The sequence below is a fragment of the Mytilus edulis genome, chromosome 4 (assembly GCF_963676685.1).
Source record: "Mytilus edulis chromosome 4, xbMytEdul2.2, whole genome shotgun sequence".
Taxonomy (NCBI): domain Eukaryota; kingdom Metazoa; phylum Mollusca; class Bivalvia; order Mytilida; family Mytilidae; genus Mytilus; species Mytilus edulis.
Window position 1 is genome coordinate 10717577 of NC_092347.1, and position 21424 is coordinate 10739000.

A 21424-nucleotide genomic window follows, 5' to 3' on the forward strand; every position below is an offset into this window, starting at 1 on the left:
ACATTGAGAAAAGAACACCATTTTTTCTTGCCATCCATCCACCTCTAAGTGCTTACCAGGGCGATGCTGCAGTTAATTCTGCCACATATTGATGTGACTGTCCTATAAGTTAAAGATTTCACTTATGATTTTAGCAATATCATGATTCTTGAAAAATAGACAAACTTTAAACACAAAATATTGGTAAAATTAATCGTCTTTCAGGGTAATAACTCCTTTAAGAAGTCGTCTCAAAACCATAGATAAAACAAGTTTTTTACCCTTATGTTCTATTGTTATTTGTGGAAGATCTTTTCAAACGTTAACATATGGATGTTTAGGGATAATGTCGAAGACAGATGACAAGTGATGGCAGAAAACTAATAATGGCCTGTGGGCTAAAAATATTTTTTTCTAAACAAGAACACAATATCGCTGTAGATGTTTATACAGAAACAAAAATACATAGAAATACATATTGTAACTACCAGGTATATTTTTGAAATGTTTATATATGCCCTATTTCCATTTTTTTCTAAAAGATAAATATTTGTTTAGTTATGATTATGAAGGAATATAGATAAAAAAAAATGTAGTCAGTAATCACATATTTAAAAATACTGATACGATATATTTTGTCAAACTTTCACAAAATTGATTATCAAAATCCATTTGCAGAATACCAATCAGGCAAACTACTTGTTTTCTCTGGCAAAGGAACCTTCTGCAGAATACATAACATTCTAAGCACGATATAAAAGAACAATACCAAATAACCAATATTAACAATAAGTGCAAGTCGGACGTTGCATGCGAGAGGTTCATAATCAAAAGGATTAGAACATGCGTTTGAACATTTCATTAAATCGTCTGAACCACCGCAACATTTTCCATATGCAGATTTAAAACACTCGCTTGGGTCATCGCATTTGCATTCATCGCAGCCTTTTCCGTCAAAACATTTGCATCCATTGCTGGGTTCTCTGGGTTTTCTTTCTGGACACTTCAAACAAGTCCCTTGTCCTGCACAGCAATTTCCGGTGGACCATTCGCAACATCCGATTGTCACAGCGCATTTTCCGTCTGAACTGTTGCAACTCACGCCTGTCGCATCGCAGCATTTTCCAATTGAACACTCACAACATCCAATTGTCCCATCGAAGCAAGTTCCGTCTGAACATTTACAAAGTCCACTGGTCACATCGCAGCATTTTTGTCCTCCTCCCTCGGCATCAGGGTCCATAAGGGGGCAGAGGTGGAAATTGCAGAGTCCACACAAAGAAAGCTTGTAAGACCATGGTTCGGTAGAGCATTTGCACTTATCAATGACGCATTTGTTTCCACAAAGACAACACAGCATGGGGCATTCGTATCTAAAAAAGAAAATGTAGACTGTTTTACACAAATCCGAAGTGTTGCCTTGTCATCAATAGGACATACCATTTCTTAATGTTATCACTAAAAATCAAACTTGCATATTGTTTACTAATTTATTAAATATATGGAAACATGGTTTATTTATTAGTTATACCTAGTTCCGAAAGGAAGTTCTTTATTATTTCAGTTGTTCACATTTTGTCCATTATTCTGTATTTTGTAAACCCCATCAAGATTCTAATATAAAAATTGATTTATTATCATTCAAATATTCTATATTTTTATAAATAACTTATTTTCAGAAAATTGGATACACATTCAAAATTTCCCTTATGAGATGACTTTCTAGTAAAATTATGGTCATTTTCTAGTGTACCTTTTAAACAAACTTCCACCTGTGACATCGCAGCATTTTTGTCCACCACCTTCGGGATCATCTGGGTCAACAAGTGGGCAGTAGTGGCAAAAACAGAATCCACATACGGAAAGCTTGTAGGACCACGGTTCAGTAGAGCATTTACACTTATCAATGATACATTTCTTTCCACAAATGCCACACAACATGAGGGATTCGTATCTGCAAAAACAAATCTTAAACTGCATCACCCAAATCAGAACCTTGCATTGTTATACAAAGAATATTATATGTCTATACTTCAGTACGAGTTTATTTCTATATGAAAATAACGATATATTTGTGCTATTTCATTCATTAGATCATTTGCAAGTCAAAGACTATTACCCGCACTTTTTTATATTAATTTTTCATTTGACAATTATCACATCATTTACTTTTTCGCTTTATTTGTGTGCTTGAACAAATTTGAGAATTTTCATTGATCAAATATGTTATGTTTTTTATAATTTAGTCACTTTGAGAAGAGTTTGATATTATGCAAGCCCAGAGAGGACCTACAAAAAATAATAGTATATCGTTATCTCAATATAAATATTGTTATTTCGATATAATTATATCGTTATCTCGATATATTTATATTGTTATATCGATGTTTATATCGTTATATCGATATATGTATTTCTTTATCTCGATATTATTATATAGTTATATCGATATATTTATTCCGTTATCTCTATAGAATTATATCGGTATCTCGATATAATCAGGTCGTTATCTCGATATAATTATATAGTCAAGGTGGGGCTAAGCTACCTTTTTGCAAATAACTCAAAAACTTTAACAGATATCAAAGCTAACAGAGAGTTGATTTAAATCTACTTCTGCCGAAATTAAAGTTCAGGTTGATAGGAAAATTCTTTTCAGATCTAGAGCTACGGCCCTTTCTTTTTGCATTTTTTTCATAATTCTAACAATATTTTGAAAGTCGTAAAAGCTGAAGCCTTTCTTCTTATTAAATTCCAAAATAATCCCTGTTAACAATTATCTTAGTCGTCCAGGTAATAGATTAAGATTCCCTGTTCACAGAAATGCCATCTTTTCAGAGACAATATAAAGCTAGCAAAGTCTATTTTAACCTTTATTTAACATAATGTTTCAAATGTCCCTTACCAGCTTTAACTAACATGAATATCTGTAATATACTAGAGGTGGTAATAAATAATATATAGTAAGAGAGTTAACAAGAATACTCTAACCTGGGACAAATTGCCGTTAAATAAAAAAAAATAACACAGGAAAATATAAATGGAATGATTTATATCGAAAGGAGATACTGGAACTGTCAATTTATCCTCTCGTTTGTTAGCAAGCGCTCATCTACAGTTGGATGCCGACATCACACATTGGCGTATAAACCGAAGTGCACCAGAAATACAGAAAAAATTGACTAAGACCGTTATATACACGCATGAGGAACACTCAGTTATCATTAGACGTTCGTTGCATAAGTTTGAAGTACGTCGAAAGGCAAATGTATACGATTGGTTAACGCTTTTGTATGCCGCATAAAATAGTAATCTAGTTCTAGCGAAATAAATATGTCTATATAACGATATAAATATATCGAGATAACGGTTAACTGATATCAAAATAAATATATATAAATTGAGATAACGATATAATATCATTTTTATAAAGGTTCCGTATGGGCTTCTTTGTGGTTACAATTATATGTGTATAGATATGAAAATTTACGCGGCAAAGATATACAAGTTAGAATGAGTAAATCGTTAAGAACAATCTTTCTGTTCCTCTCATCTCCCAGAATACAAAAGATAAACTTACCGGGAAAAAAAGCACAAACACGGAAAGAAGCATGTAAGGAGACTCCAAAAAGAACCGCCACACTTTCCTTCGGCGCCGCTAAAACAATCAAAGGACTTTTTTGGCTTTTTGGACTTTGGTTTACATCTGCCAGAACAAACAACACATTTTTCTCTAGCGCTGCTAAAACAATCAATATACTTTCCATAAGCGACACGGCACCATCCGCATGTTGAGTCTTCAATGTCTTCTTCGCAACATTTAGAGCATGTTATATAACGAAAAGCATTGTTCAAAAGTGCAATACCACCATTAACGACAGCCCAAATACGCTGTTTGAGACGTTTACACTTTAAAGTCTTGCCAACACTCGGTAGGCATGCATCTTGGTACATAAGGAGAAGAATTCCTTGCGGTATTTCTATGAATAGTACGGAATAAAGAGTTTCTGTCCTACCATCTAGTATTTTTTTAGGAGTTTCGTCGTTATCTTCACTAAATTGCTTTTTCTTTTTAAGATACTCAACTTCGCTGTAAATTTGAAAGATAATATTTGCCAGTTGGATTAACGATAGAACTGTACCTGAAAATCTCACCAACATCACTTATGCAAAACAAAGTGCTGTTCGATGCTGGTGGTTCAGTTGTTTGTTGTAAAGCATTTCCTCGCTGGAAACCTTGGTAGTTGTAGTTTGGGAAGTTGCGGTATGGGTAGTTGCGGCGGTATGGGTAGTTGCGGCGGAATGGGTAGTTGCGGTATGGGTAGTTGTTGTATGGGTAGTTGTCATTTGAATAAGCGTTGTTTTGCGAATCTTCGTCATCAGCTATAATTTCGGTTATAATATCTAACGGCGTTGTAATAATTTGGTAATACTGCAACCAGTCAAAAACACAGTCTGCAATAATTAATATTGCTGAGAAGATCCTGGTAATGATAATACGAATCGAATTGCGTTTTGTTTTTATTTTTTTCTGATCACTAGATCCTTCTTGGTCCTCGTCTATCGAATGTTCCAATCTGTCCATTACTTGGATTGATGGTTGTTTTTCCTCCTCAAACGATGTTTCCATCTGTGCCCTTCTCTCTCCGGTTCCAACCAAGGCAGGAGATGATGGTTGCCTGACAATTGGTCCAGGAATAGATGGGCTAGCCATACTTAGTCGTGATTTTAACTTGGGGCTGGCACAGCTGTGAGATTGATCCTTTTTGTTCAAGGTGTATCAGTCAACTGATAGGTTTGATGTCCGTTTGTTTAATGATCCATCATTTACAAGTAATTCCGGGAAGAAGAAACCGGAAAGTCCTTGTCTATGAAACAAACTCCATACAGCGTTATCGTTAGGATCATACTTCCCTTTTATACAAATAACATGAGTGCCCACGCTGAAATGTATCGCCGTCTTTACTAATCATTGATATTATGTTGATAGTCCTAAGTATAAAGCTTTATTAAAAACTGTCACATAAACTTAACATTAACCAAGATAACTAAACAAAGACCAATGAACCATGAAAATGAGGCCAAGGTCAGATGAACCATCCCAGGCAGACATGTACAGCTGACAATGCTTCTATACAACACATATAGTTGACCTATTACTTATAGTTTAAGAAAAATAGACCAAAACACAAAAACTTAACACTGAGCAATGAACCATGAAAATGAGGTTGAGGTCAAATAAAACCTGCGCGACTGACATATAGATCATAAAATATTTCCATACACCAAATATAGTTGACATATGGCATATAGTATTAGATAAAAAGATCAAAACTAAAAAACTTAAACTTTGACCACTCAACCATGAAAATGAGGTCAAGGTCAGATGACATCTGCCCGCTAGACATGTACATCTTACAATCATTCCATAGAACAAATATAGTAAATCTATTGCATAAAGTATGAGAAAAACAGACCAAAACACAAAACTTAACTATGACCACTGAACCATGAAAATGAGGTCAAGGTCAGATGACACCTGCCAGTTAGACATGCACACCTTACAGTCATTCCATACACCGAATATTCTAGCCCTATTGCTTATAGTATCTGAGATATGGACTTGACCACCCAAAACTTAACCTTGTTCACTGATCCATGAAATGCGGTCGAGGTCAAGTGAAAAGTGTCTGAGGGGCATGAGGACCTTACAAGGTACGCACATATCAAATATAATTATCCTATTACTTATAATAAGAGAGAATTCAACAGTACAAAAAATCTGATTATTTTTCTCAAGTGGTCACTGAACCATGAAAATGAGGTCAATGACATTTGACATGTGACTGACAGAAACTTCGTAAATGAGGCATCTATATACAAAGTATGAAGCATCCAGGTCTTCCACCTTTTAAAATATAAAGCTTTTCAAAAGTTAGCTAACCGCCGCCGGATCACTATCCCTATGTCGAGCTTTCTGCAAAAAAAAAGTTGCAGGCTCGACAATAAAATTGACATTTTTATGAGTATCTTTAATCATTTTTTAATAATCAAGCGGGATCACAAGAATCTTGTGATTTTGAAAAGGGTTGATGGTAGTGGTGTAAAGATGCGTAGTCCGATGTCACCACTGTTTTGGAGTTTGTCTATGATACACACATATTTTTTTACTTTTCTTTATTTTATAATTTATCTATATATCTATTTATGGGTCTATATAGATAAATTTAACACTTGTAAACATGTTGAAATTTGATATTCTGAGTTAAATAATTAAATAAACAAAATGTGTAGAAACGTTTATATCTTCTACAGCATACCGTAGTACTAAACGAGCCTGAACGACAACGGATGAGAGGCTAAACGCTTGCAATGGACTAATTTCAAACAGAAATTGAAATACTACAAATGCGAGATGGGAGGATGGGCAATGATCAGAAATGTAGCTCTATTGGTAAGAAAATGGAACTTTTTTAATTTTTTAATCTAAATGCCAAGGTAATATGCTACACAAGAGTATCTAAAGAAATGAGTTGCATACCAACATCCTAAACAATTGCTGTCTTTTTAGTAGAAATCATCCTTAAACGGTAATATCTCTTTTATAAGATAACTGAAAATGTCCGTCATGTTAACGTTTTTTGTAGATCTTACACTGATGGTCATTTGCCTTTAAAGCTTCTATTTATCTATAATAATAGTTTTCAAGATAATATGCATATTAATGCCCATCAATGATAAAATTGTCATTAAAGAACAAACACTACAATATCGAGTTATGATTTCTGTGAATATCTTGTCTTGTCTTTTAAAAAGTTTCTTTCTTTCTATTAGTTTTCAAGATATTAGTCAAAAATGCAAAAATTGAGAAAAAAATCGTCATTAAAGGGCAATAATTCAACAAAGAATTAACTGACCATTTCAAGCATGTTGATTTAATTTGTAGATCATGTCTGTTTAGTCTACATGTACTGATTATAAGTTTTGAGATAATGACCAAAAACGATTTTTTTTTAATTAATGTTAAGGGCTATAACTCCATTAAAAAGTCGTCTTAACGTTTTGATGTCAATAGCACATCATTTTGAACATTTTTGCTACGGTTACATTTTCTATAACTATGGCGATTTTTAAAATAATAGGTTTTTACCATATTTTAAACATGTCGAGCAGGCTTGTCATCGGATACTCTTTTAAAACTAACTAAATATAGGAAGATGTGGTGTGAGTGCCAATGAGACAACTCTCCATCCAAATAACAATTTAAAAAGTAAACCATTATAGGTTAAAGTACGGCCTTCAACACGGAGCCTTGACTCACACCGAACAACAAGCTATAAAGGGCCCCAAAATTACTAGTGTAAAACCATTCAAACGGGAAAACCAACGGTCTAATCTATATAAACAAAACGAGAAACGAGAAACACGTATATATTACATAAACAAACCCTATTTATGATTGTTGCTAATTCTAATCTGGCACAGCAGTATCAGAGACAATCTTTTTTTTAAATACAACGGACAACGATCGACAACGACGACGACGGCGGTCCAAATGAGGGAAAATCATAACTTGCGATTTAGTGAGGTCAGCATTATGCGGTGAACAACATTCTCAGTGTAAAAGTTTCGAACATAATGTATGAAGGGAGAACGTTCACAAGGTGTAGTTATGCTTGGATAGACAAAATTCAATAACAAAGTTGCAGTATACAGTATTAGGTATCTACACATGATGACAAACGAACTGTTTAAATATGGACTTTTTTTAACATACTGCTTCAGAGAAGTAACGTTCACAAAGTTTCATTAATATACTACAACGGGCTCAAAATGAACAAATCAAAATATCAAACTTATGCAAAACATTTCCATATGAAAAGGAATAATAGTACAGTTCTCGGTCTAAAAACATACACTCTTAGCAAATATTAAGTTTTCGAGCAAACGGTCTCAAAGAAACACTGTACTACGTATTAATGGTCTTTTCACTTATTAGTTCGGTACGTCCGAAGCGATTTTTCAATTTACATTCTGCAGGAACTCTGAAAAACGAAAGTAAGGAATGTTTTAACAATTGAGGATCTATATGATTAATATGAACCTTAACAGAACATACAGCCAGATCTATTAGAGGTTTTATATTCACTGCGGTATATGACTAATACGAACCTTAACAGAACATGCAGCCAGAACTATTAGAGGTTTCATATTCACTGCGGTAATCCCGATTGTCATTGGATAACGACACCAAAAGTATGAGAATAAAAGAAACTATGGGCATTTTAATAAAGGGGTAATATAAATTAAGACACCTTAACAGAACATATGGTGGATTATTATTAATTACAAGTTAGGTCGTCGGATTCAAATGCATTGCAAGAACAGCCATGACAATAATGTTGGTTTTTTTTCAAACAAAACAGATCTAGATATTAAATAAAACTAATGAGAACAGAACCGATAAATGTTGTCTTTATTCTCGGTTTGCCAAGAGCATGGATGTTGTTTAACACACACTGGATCCATTAATCTGTTGAATTGACATTGAAACTGAGACAATTGTAATCAATAACAATATCCTACCTCAAGACGAATTAATTTTCAAAATTTAAATCTGACCTTAATGACATAGTACGTGTTAAAAAGTAACGAAATATTCAATTATGGATAATGGAATGGATATTTTGAATAATGGAAATTGACTGCTGCGACCCGTCAGCCCCTAATTACAGAAACCTGTTTTTTTCACGCGTATTTTGGCATTTAGGTCCTCTGTAACCCCTCTAATGGACATTGCGACACAGATTGTTTATAATAGTTTGATTCGTCTATCAATAAGCTTTCACGTAATGTATGAAATTTTCTGTAATAAGGAGCTGACGGGTCGCAGCGGTCCATTACATAATTCAAAATAAACTATTTCTTAATATTCACGCGTATTTCGACATTCAGGTCCTCCGTAACCTCTCCAATAGGCTTATTTTTATGTATTTACGTTTATTTCTTGAACCTAGGGAATACCATGATAGCACCACGTTCACCAGATCAAAAATAAATTCAGTTCGTGGTGAGCTCGCAGTATGAGCGGTACGAAAATGTAGATTTTAGTTTCTTTCACGTTGCTACTACGTCCTCATTACGCTTCTACAGCAATCTCGCTACGAAAATACCACGTTCTCACCACGCTTATTCTGCTAGCTCACCACAATTATCACGATCTTTCTACCCTCATCACGTCCTCACTATTACCATACCAAGATTTATCCGATTGCAACACGATCTTACCACGCTTCTACTACGATTATAGCACGCTCTTACTGCTGCCATACTACGATCATATCAGGTTCATACTTGTCTAGTGAGACTGGGGCTTTAGATCTCAAAGGGACTTTACAACGACCTCATTACGACCATCACGTTCTTAACGCGACCCAACCTCGCTTTCACTACAACTATACCACATTTGTACCACACTGTCAAAGACCATAGTACGATTTAAGCACGCCCAAGTCGCCCTCATCACGCTGTTCTGACAACCTTACTACGTTCATACTACGATCATCATGATCATTGTCATTATATTGTCATATTAAACCTCTCCAGCTTTTGTTTGTCTGTATGTAATTTGGACCTCTTATCCTTTTTCCTCAACAGCTCAACTTTGTTTGACACATCTGTGTCATCCCTACTATCGTTCACTTAAGCATCGTCATTTGATATTGATCGACCAGCAATAAGTTGTGATTCAAGTTGGATTGGTCGGTCCGACATATCTCTACTTGATCATGATTCGTTACTATCAGACTGACTCTACCTCATCTACCCCTACCACCAAGCCCACGAGTTCTTGTAGATTTTGGTTGTTGTTTCTGGGAAACTCTACGTATCAATGTGAAACAGAATGAATGATACTTTATATGAAACAAGATGTTGGCGATATATTGCTGGGATCGTAGTAAGATCGCAGAATGAACCTGTCTAGAAGTCTGTTGTTATTTATATATTATTGTCATTTTGTTTATTTTCTTTGGTTACATCTTCTGACATCAGACTCGGACTTCTCTTGAATTGAATTTTATATGTGCGTATTGTTATGCATTTACTTTTCTACATTGGCTAGAGGTATAGGGGGAGGGTTGAGATCTCATAAACATGTTTAACCCCGCCGCATTTTTGCGCCTGTCCCAAGTCAGCATCCTTTGGCCTTTGTTTAGTCTTGAATTTTTTTAATTTTAGTTCCTTGTGTACAATTTGGAAATTAGTATGGCGTTCAGTATCACTGAACTAGTATATATTTGTTTAGGAGTCAGCTGAAGGACGCCTCCGGGTGCGGGAATTTCTCGCTACATTGAAGACCTGTTAGTGACCTTCTCCTGTTGATTTTTCTATGGTCGGGTTGTTGTCTCTTTGATACATTCGTCATTTCCATTTTCAATTTTACTAGAGAGCTTTTATATATATTTTATGTGAAATGACAATATGCATGATGGTCGAAGTATGAACGTAGTCAGGTCGTAGTATGAACGTAGTCAGGTCGTAGTATGGACGTAGTCAGGTCGTAAGAAGAACGTGATAAGGACGGTATGGGCGTGCTAGAACCGTAATATGGTCTTGAATGACGTGGTGTAAACGTGATATAGTCGCAGTGGAAGCGTAGTTGGATCGCGGTGAGAACATGATGGTCGCAGTGAGGTCGTAATAACGTCGCTGTGAGATCGTAGCGCAGTCTCTGCAAATATAATCCCGATTTTTCTACGCTCTCGCTACGATGGTCTTGCGACCCTTGCGATCGTACCACGACCTTACTGCGTTATAACTACGCTTCTACTACGACCTGATTTCGCCACGACCACACCACGATTGTTTTGAACATGTTCAAAGCTAGCCACGCTCATCACGATCTTGAAGACCTCATCCCGACCGTGATACGACCTTACTAGATCTAAACGATCGTACTACGATCGTCAAAATTTTCAATGTTTACAGATCGTAGTGCAATCGTGGCCTAGTGGGACTGCGGGTCGCTACAATGGTACAACGACCTTTGCGATCGTACCATGATCTTAGTGCGCACTACGATTGTTTGAACATGTTCAAAGTTGACCCACGCTCATTTCGATCATGAAAGCCCTCACCACGACCTTACTGCGATATACACGATCGCACTACGCTTTTCAAAATTAGCATTTTTATCAGAGATCGTTGTGCGATATTAGTGGGACGGAGGCATTATATTGATATAAACAGTATTTTAAAATGATTTTTTTTTCTGACAAACACGCAGTTTTATATGTATACTATAGAATATGTGGTGTGATTTCCAATAAGACAACTCTTCACAAAAGACAAAATGGCATAGCATTTAAAACAACTTTTAAATTAGATCACCTTACGGCCTTCAACAACGAGCAAGGCCTATACCATATAGTCAGCTTTAAAATGCCCCGAAATGACAAATGTAAAACAATTCAAACAAGAATGTATGTATGTTTTACTACCCTTGTGTGACTTTGAACCCTGCACAACCCTACTGTTTTCAGTTGAGTCCCAACGAATTCCTGATGTTAAAGAAGACATATAAGCGCCATTTTTAGTCTTCAATGCTCGTCAACTTCTTGCCTGACATGGCCCTTTTAAAAGTAAAAGAATTTCGAGCTTCTCTGATGAGACGTTTGTAGAAAACACGCACGTCCTATGCACACAATTGATATGATGAGTTTATAATCATTATTCTTTGTTCATATCTCATTGATTCATCTCGATTTAACAGATAATAACTATACCACTTTCCAAAGTCAGATGATATCAATGTCGAAACATTCGAATATATGTATTATATAAATTGTCAATATTTACATTGTAAAGCTGTAAAGTTTATAAATTGGACAGAAAGCACATTTTGATAAAATTCATTAAAGCCTGAACTACTATTGTCTCTTGTAAAAGAGGGACGAAAGATACCAAAGGGACAGTCAAACTCATAAATCTGAAACAAACTGAAAACGCCATGGCTCAAAACGAAACAGACAAACAGACAAACAATAGAATATATAGTAGTGAAACAACATAGAAAACTAAAGAATAAACATCACGAACCTTTATCAAAAACTAGGGGTGATCTCATGTGCTCCGGAAGGGTAAGCAGATCCTGCTCCACATGTGGCACCCGTCGTGTTGCTTATGTGATAACAAATCCGGTAAATAGTCAAGTAATATAAACACATGAACTTGGCAAAATTATAACGCGCTTCTGAGTAGATGGTTATCTCTGAACTATAGCAATTAACGATAATCGTCTCCTAACAAAGTAATATCGATTTGTGTTGATATAAGAATTGTACACCGATTGTCAATTTCCCTGTTCTTGATGGTGTTGTTTCATTGGTTTCTTTTTAATGATTGTGCTTTTATCAGACGGTGAGTGTCTTGGGTTTTGTCACCGTAGGCGAAACGACCGTCTCGTGCTCACAATCTAAATCCTTGTATTTATGATGAGTTTGTGCGGATGGCAATATTTACTCATTCATCGAACACCAAGGTAAATTAAAAAAGAAGTCAATTTAATTGACAAAATCGAACATTACTGTAGATCTTACCAACCAACGTAAAATCGAAAACAAATGTAATATTTCCGTGTTTTCATATACATACTTAATGGGTGTTTGAAAAAAAGAAGCTTAAACAGGGTTAGGTCACAGATATGGAAGTGTGGTTTAAAAATGGGATAGTGGTGTGCTGTCATAAATTCATAGAAAATGTCCGTTGTGACTCTGCAGTTTACATGTTGTTATATAATATTAATTATTTATTTATTTCTCTGTGCTGAGTTTTGTCGATTGTAATGTATTCCTGTGACAAATTGTTGTCATTTAATCGGTATTTGTAGCATTAACAGTATAAGTGGGAGGTTTGGGAAGCTATTAATGTTAAACCCATTATTTTTCTTAAAATGTACTGTACCAAGTTAGTGATATGGCAGTTTCTACGTATGTTTGCGTTTGCTTTGTTCCATTGGTTTTCTTTTATAGTTGGTGTGCTGTTTTCGGGTTAAGTTTGTTTCCTGGATGTGTTTGCTTTATCGAATTATGACAATTGAACAGCACTGTACTGCTATTGCCTTTATATACAAACTGCAAAACTTGGTTAAAAGTTCTGTTTTCATCAAGATTTTTACAATGATACTGTTTATACAAATGTACTTTCCTTCAGCTCGATACACGTATCTATAATACTAAAATTACGAGGTCTAATTTGTCACCCGTCATTGCGTAAAAACGACGAATCACAGAATTCAACTTTATATATAACTAATATAGTACAAAGGTGTAGATTAAAAATTACACCACTCCAGGCCCTTTTGTTTTCCACGTAATTGATATTGCCAATAGTTAAGAAGTTCCGGGTCGAGTCCGATACCGATACCAATAGTATATTCACCTGTTACCTATTAGGTGGCACGGAAGTATTTCCTGGCCATAAGGGATAATGATAGCCTTTTTAGAATTTTCACCACTTTGTAACACTGCAAAAAAATCTACATTCACAGTTAACTGAAGTACTTTCATTTTACCATTCAGAAATGAATTTGGATATGTACCATGATCGTTTACTTTTTTTGCTATTTTTAAAATCCTAAGGCCACTAGTACTTTTAGGTCTTTTATGGTGCAGTGAATGCAAAATTAAAAATAAATCTCAAAAATTCATTTTCATCTGTATATAAAATTAATTCATATTTTTCTACACCTGACTCATCACTCAGTTTGGGAAAGTATGTTCAGTTGATAGTGTAGTATCCGGGGGGTAGTTTTAGGTCATCAGACAGACCATCTACAATGTCCGAAGAACTTCCCAGAAACCATCCTCTTCCGGTTGAAACTATTAATGGCTATACAGCAGACGAATTCACTAGAAGAGCAATCGGCCGTTCCTGACTGCAGGAACGACCATCTAAGGTATATATTGATCTTAGTATTTACTCGGGATCACAACATTGGCGCTGCGAGCAATAAGCGGGTAGTGTTATTGCTTTCAGGGATATTTTTTTATGTTTTTGCCGTGCCGGTAGTGTACGGCAAAAAATAGTAAGGCAGGAGGGGAAAGGTGATTTGGTTTATTCCAGCGCGGGAATAAGTCATTTCAGGCAGGAGGGGAAAGGTGATTTGGTTTATTCCAGCACGGGAATAAGTCATTTCAGGCACTCGTGGAGTATTTTGGAGGAATACTTCACGGTTGTTTAGGATTGTGCAAGTAGACGTCAGGTTACCTTGCTGACCCTGAAGGGACAGCTGGGTACCAATCACCGGTAACTGCAGACCAGAACGGGTTACCAGTCGACAAGTTATTGTTTTGTTTACTTCTGATAACCGCAGACCAGAAGGACGGGTTACCAGTCGTATTGTTATTGTTTTTTTCACTTCGATAACCGCAGACCAGAAGGACGGGTTACCCGAAGCAGAAGTATTTGTGTTAGTAAATATATAAATTGTGGTTTAAGTGTGTTGTTTATTGTTGGTTATTCTTTAAATAAATAAACTGTGTTACAAATTGTTGTTGAGTTATTTACAGATACAAATGTCGGTTGTAAACCTAACCACTTGTAGCTTTCAAGAGTTACTCCAGCTCCCAGGTATAGGCATAAAAACTGGGGAGCAAATAATGGACATTAGGGAGAGCAAGGGCTTTGTAACCGAGTCAGACTTGGCCACAATCTCCCACCTACGAGTAACAAGGGGCCTCTTATCCAGGCTGGACTTTAGCCCAAGTGGAGGTGGCCAAAATATTGGGCCACCACCTCAGGCCCAAGGCAGGCAGATGGACTCTACCTTCCTTGAAAATAGTCCGAATCCTGGGGATGCTAATGCTAGATCTGAACCCACAGGGAATTTGGATGGGGGCTACAGGGAACAGTTACAGAAAAAAGAGTGGAGTCACCATGATATTGGTGACCCAAACCAAGGTAGTCCCCCTCATCACATGTACAGGGGTAGTATTGTGAACAAGCCGTATTGGCCTGCAGGTAAAGACAGTGCATGGGACAAACTTACCCCAAACTATTGGGGCACACCTTCACATCCAATGGGCCATGCATGCAACTATGCAGGTCAGGGGTCAGCACCCTGTACCCAACCAGCTTACACTGGTGGGGGACAGTATGAGATGGCCTGTAGTAAGTATGGCAAGAGACAAGACAATAGGGGTGCAGACACAAGGCAGACCCCATCTCATGACTATGGGGAAAGGCAACCCAATAACCAGTATAATCAATGGTATACAGTGGTGCCCCCACAAGGGGTCACCGCAGGGGTGAGCTATGGACAACAGGCCTACCCAGTACCAGATAATGAGGACAGGCCTATAAAAAACCCAAGGGCACCTGACAACAGAGATGGGACACAAGGAACTTTAGGTGGCGTCTCTAAAGTTACCAGTGCCCCAAAAAATATTAAGTATGACGGAAAGGGTAACTGGCAGGCCTTTTTCACAAAATTTGCAAGGTACGCAGAGGTTTGTGAATGGGGTCCTCAGGAATGCAAGGACCAACTTTGCTGGTGCCTTGAGGGAAAGGCCAGCGGATATTTTGCCCTTATAACAGAAAGAGACAGGGAGGTGAGTTATAAGGAGCTTGTGGAGAAGCTTCACAAGCGCTTTGGTTTCAAGTTACTCCCTGAGACTGCCCAGGTCCAGTTTAACAATGCCCGGCAAGCCCCTGAGGAGTCTCTTGATGACTTGTCTGATCGGGTGTTGTCCTTGGCCACCAGGGCATTTAGAAACCTCCCTGAAGAATATATGTATGAGCAAGCCGTAATGCGGCTGTGCCAGGGTATTGAAAACAAACAGTTGGGAGTGCAAGTCTCCAACCTTCAGCCCCAAAGCATAGAGGAGGCCGTAGATAAAATACGGCTATTCCAACATAATACCCAGACAATATATGGGAAGCCAAATAGGCGTGAGGTTAGGCAGGTAACTGATGGGCAGTATGGAGACCACCATGAGGCCATCTGTGAGTATCGGGGGCCCCTTGGAAAGTGGAGTTAGAAAAGTCTAATAAGAAGTTTGAAAACAAACTAAATTCTGGAAAGCAAATACTACCGTGCCACCTTAACCTTATCTGTACGTTCCGCAGCTGACAGGCGCACCACCAAACGGTGTATTCAGGATTAATATGCTATATACACGGGTCATAATCACACTACTAAATTGTCAAATTGTTACCTATTGTAGTATTTTAATCAGTAAGACTTTCTAAGATAACAATACGAATACTACTGGTGGGGGACAGTATGAGATGGCCTGTAGTAAGTATGGCAAGAGACAAGACAATAGGGGTGCAGACACAAGGCAGACCCCATCTCATGACTATGGGGATAGGCAACCCAATAACCAGTATAATCAATGGTATACAGTGGTGCCCCCACAAGGGGTCACCGCAGGGGTGAGCTATGGACAACAGGCCTACCCAGTACCAGATAATGAGGACAGGCCTATAAAAAACCCAAGGGCACCTGACAACAGAGATGGGACACAAGGAACTTTAGGTGGCGTCTCTAAAGTTACCAGTGCCCCAAAAAATATTAAGTATGACGGAAAGGGTAACTGGCAGGCCTTTTTCACAAAATTTGCAAGGTACGCAGAGGTTTGTGAATGGGGTCCTCAGGAATGCAAGGACCAACTTTGCTGGTGCCTTGAGGGAAAGGCCAGCGGATATTTTGCCCTTATAACAGAAAGAGACAGGGAGGTGAGTTATAAGGAGCTTGTGGAGAAGCTTCACAAGCGCTTTGGTTTCAAGTTACTCCCTGAGACTGCCCAGGTCCAGTTTAACAATGCCCGGCAAGCCCCTGAGGAGTCTCTTGATGACTTGTCTGATCGGGTGTTGTCCTTGGCCACCAGGGCATTTAGAAACCTCCCTGAAGAATATATGTATGAGCAAGCCGTAATGCGGCTGTGCCAGGGTATTGAAAACAAACAGTTGGGAGTGCAAGTCTCCAACCTTCAGCCCCAAAGCATAGAGGAGGCCGTAGATAAAATACGGCTATTCCAACATAATACCCAGACAATATATGGGAAGCCAAATAGGCGTGAGGTTAGGCAGGTAACTGATGGGCAGTATGGAGACCACCATGAGGCCATCTGTGAGTATCGGGGGCCCCTTTAGAGGGCCCCAGCCAGTACATGGAAAGTGGAGTTAGAAAAGTCTAATAAGAAGTTTGAAAACAAACTTGGTAAAGTCAACGAAAAATTAGACGACATGATGGACCAATTCAAACAACTCCTCACAAGCCCCATAACAGGAAGCTGCTCACCTGGCAGACAAACAGGGACAGAAAGTTGCCACCACTGTGGGGAGAGGGGCCATTCCAAAATGGAATGCCAAAACTATGGAGGTAAGTCTGTCTCAGGGAGTCCCTCCACTGATAGAGGGCCTCCATGGGAGGGAGTGTGCTACCATTGTTTTAAGCCTGGACATGTTAAGAAGGACTGTCTGGATTTACAGGGGAGGGATAGAACTGTTACCTCCACAATTCAGTCAAGCAGAACGGCAACAGTACCATTAAACTTAAACGGGACTACTCAGGAGGCCGGAGTGAGTCCCCGCAAATAAAGTTAGGCCTCTCAGTAGTAGAGTCTGTACCCCAAGGAAGAGTAGCGGAGATAGCTATAATTGGCCCAGGGGTATGTGCAAGGGACAGAGAGGGGAACAGAGAACCCAGTGTGTCAGTACAGGTCAAAGCAGAGATCGAGTCAGAGCAATGCTCTGTTTCTGACAAAGAGGCAACTCCTTCAGGCGGATTGGACTGCTACTTATTAAAATGTCTCGCGAACATATTGAGGCATGGTGCACCGGGGTTGGACCACAGCCTTCTCCCAGGTGGGTATTTATTAGTTGAGGAAGTCCTTAAAAGGGACCCAGGCTTTGCCAGGTACTCCTTACCTGATATTCATAAACTGGTCACGGTTGATGTGGACAGGAGGTTCACTTTAATAAAGGACTCGGACAGTGGTTGTTGGAAAATAAGGGCCAACCAGGGGTATTCCTTCATTGTGGATACCCCAGCCTTACCATTAGTAGAGAAATGTGAGGTGCCCCAAGGCAACTTGGATACTTTAGCATTGCTCACAGGAGACCAGGAGGGTCCAGTAGCCAATATTGTGAGGGGACCCAACGGAGCTATCTTGGCAATTGAGAATAACAGTAGCATTCAAAAGGTTGCTGCCCCAACAGAGACAACTTCGGCAAGTGATGAGGAGGCCCAAGAAAGTTGGGACTCCACCTCAGACAGTGAGGCACATACCACCTTGGTAGAAGGGGCCAATGATGAGAAGATAGTCACAGTTTTCCCTACTCCTGTTGTTGACGGAGGAATGACCGACAATACTGAAAACAGTCATTCACCTCCAATTGAGGACCCTTCCTCAACGGGAGAAACTGACAGAAAAGCCGCAACAGAAAGTAACAATCCGGTCAACCAGGAATCTGTATACATTAATCCAGAAAGCCCCGATTTGGGATTGGGGCTACTTTTCAAAACAGGTAATGTTGGCACTAGGTATTTTAATCAGCAGAAGCCGCCACCAGTAGACAGTGGGGCGTCAGTCTTTTGTGTGAGCACAGTTAGATCGGGTCCCAACAGAAGACAGTGGGACCCTGGAATTCCCTACCCAAACAAAGGCATAAAGACAGTGCAAGTGAGGAAAAATGAAACCAAACTCTTCACGATGGAGAATGGATCAGCACAACTTCCTGGGTCCAACTATATAGTGGACATACAGCCACTAAATGGCCCGGTTCTAGTTTGTATAAAGACAGGGAAGAGTTGGTATACGATCCAGACAAGAACAATTCACAGTTGTCTGGGTTCCCAATTGGTTGGGAACCCATTGTACTAGCTTTTAGTTAATCAGTAGACCCATGGATACAAAGGGTCCGTTTGGGGGATAGGTTTTATTCTTTTAAAAATTATTAGGGGGATAGGGTATATACTTTTTTAAATTGATGCATATTTTCTCTAAATTTGGTATTATTTCAGTATTTTATTGATTTTGGGCGAAAATCACAGGGCCCCCATCAGTAGAGGGGGCCTTATTTATAAAACGGGGGGGGAGTGTAGTATCCGGGGGGTAGTTTTAGGTCATCAGACAGACCATCTACAATGTCCGAAGAACTTCCCAGAAACCATCCTCTTCCGGTTGAAACTATTAATGGCTATACAGCAGACGAATTCACTAGAAGAGCAATCGGCCGTTCCTGACTGCAGGAACGACCATCTAAGGTATATATTGATCTTAGTATTTACTCGGGATCACAACAATACTGTATTTTTTGTCCAATCACACTGTTTAGATACATTTACCTAAGTAGGGTACACAAAAGAGCAACCTAAATTCTGGAAAGCAAATACTACCGTGCCACCTTAACCAAGACATAACAAACTTGAAACCAGTCATGACACCTATGATGCAGAGACTTCTTATTTTGGAACATATTACAATAAAGAATACTTGTCTGCACTCATTTCTTACCCAAAAAAAATGAAACATTACATCCCTACCCCATCTGGCAGATTTTCACTTTTTTTTCATCTTACCATTTTTACTTAAGGAGTGAACAAAACCCAAATATATGATGTTTCAAATCAACACAGAAGTCAAACATGATGATTCAGGAGGAATTAGTGGATTGCCAACTCTGTTTATGGTTAATCTGACTGAAAGAAACAGTTTTAGCACCAAATCATGAAAACTGGTATTACAGTCCATTCCACATTTTACAGCATGCCTTATAGTACTTTAAACATTTTCAGATTATGAGAATAGTACAACAAGAGTCTTTAGATTGCAGTTAACTATTATTCCAAAATCTGTTTGACAATACATGTACTAGAACACATCTCTAAGTTGACTGTTTGTCTATTTCTCATGTATGCATTAAGTTAAATTATGTCCCCTTACACAATCAATTTGCCTTTATTGTGCTTTTCACTGTCATAAAATCTTAACAACTAATGGTATTTGCATGGAAAATGAATAAACCATTTAATCTTGCTGATATAACATCATAAATACATTCTTTGTCAAAAATAAGGTCTATTCAATGTAAAGAAACACCTATTTCTATCTCTATTTCAGATCAGTATGAGAGCTTAATGAATAAGGAAGGACCCCTTAACCACTTACTAGTTCCCCAAAAGCTCCAACTGGTGTCATGTTACATCAAAACTGCAAATTAAACCTCACGAAAACTAGTATAGCTGTAATTGTGTTGAAAAAAATAAGAAATTATGCAATTTATTTATTTCGGTCAAAATAATAGGATGTACATGCAACCGAAGAATGTCGCGTCTCAAATTTCAGTGGTTGCACATGTGTCAGACACTGCGAAAAGTCAAACGAGCATTTATAATTAAAAATGTAGTGCAAGTTACATAAAAATAATGAATTTCTACTTTCTAGGTAAATTTTTACATTATTACCAACAGATCAGGCAAAATTTGCTGAATCAGCAATTTTTACTCTCAGGGGTGGAATTTAAGGCTTGTTTTTATTATAGTTGCCCTTAATCAACTTTGTATTGATAAACTTACAAATTGCATAGGTAAAAAAAGTTCCTTTATTGATTTAGTGTAAAAATAAATATCCCCCTTAAGGTGGCACGGTAGTATTTCCTGGCCATAAGGGATAATGATAGCCTTTTTAGAATTTTCACCACTTTATAACACTGCAAAAAAATCTACATTCACAGTTAACTGAAGTACTTTCATTTTACCATTCAGAAATGAATTTGGATATGTACCATGACCGTTTACTTTTTTTGCTATTTTTAAAATCCTAAGGCCACTAGTACTTTTAGGTCTTTTATGGTGCAGTGAATGCAAAATTAAAAAAAAATCTCAAAAATTCATTTTCATCTGTATATAAAATTAATTCATATTTTTCTACACCTGACTCATCACTCAGTTTGGGAAAGTATGTTCAGTTGATACTGTATTTTTTGTCCAATCACACTGTTTAGATACATTTACCTAAGTACAAAGCAACCTAAATTCTGGAAAGCAAATACTACCGTGCCACCTTAACCTTATCTGTACGTTCCGCAGCTGACAGGCGCACCACCAAACGGTGTATTCAGGATTAATATGCTATATACACGGGTCATAATCACACTACTAAATTGTCAAATTGTTACCTATTGTAGTATTTTAATCAGTAAGACTTTCTAAGATAACAATACGAATACTAAAAATCAGTTTTCAATTTGTTAGTGGGCATGACGTAAAACAGCGAAACAAAGAATTCAACTTTATTTATAACTAATATAGGACAATGACTCCATTCCAGGACCTATTGTTTTCCAAATAATAAATATTACCAATAATTGATAAGTTCCAGTTCGACGGGTTCAAACAGAAAGATTTGAAAGCAGAGAAAACTGTGTATCTTATAAT

The 21424-nt window shown here is 37.8% G+C and overlaps 1 protein-coding gene across 1 annotated transcript; it reads right to left on the reverse strand.

Moving 5' to 3' along the window:
• Window positions 1-413: 413 nt before the first annotated feature.
• On the reverse strand, window positions 414-4885 carry LOC139518930 (uncharacterized). Its single transcript, XM_071310623.1, has 3 exons — window positions 3560-4885; window positions 1733-1933; window positions 414-1352 (listed from the first exon to the last, which is right to left on the reverse strand). Exons 1-3 carry the CDS (start codon window positions 4138-4140, stop codon window positions 641-643), a joined length of 1494 nt encoding a protein of 497 aa, XP_071166724.1. The 5' UTR covers window positions 4141-4885; the 3' UTR covers window positions 414-640.
• Between the last annotated feature and the right edge of the window lie 16539 nt (window positions 4886-21424).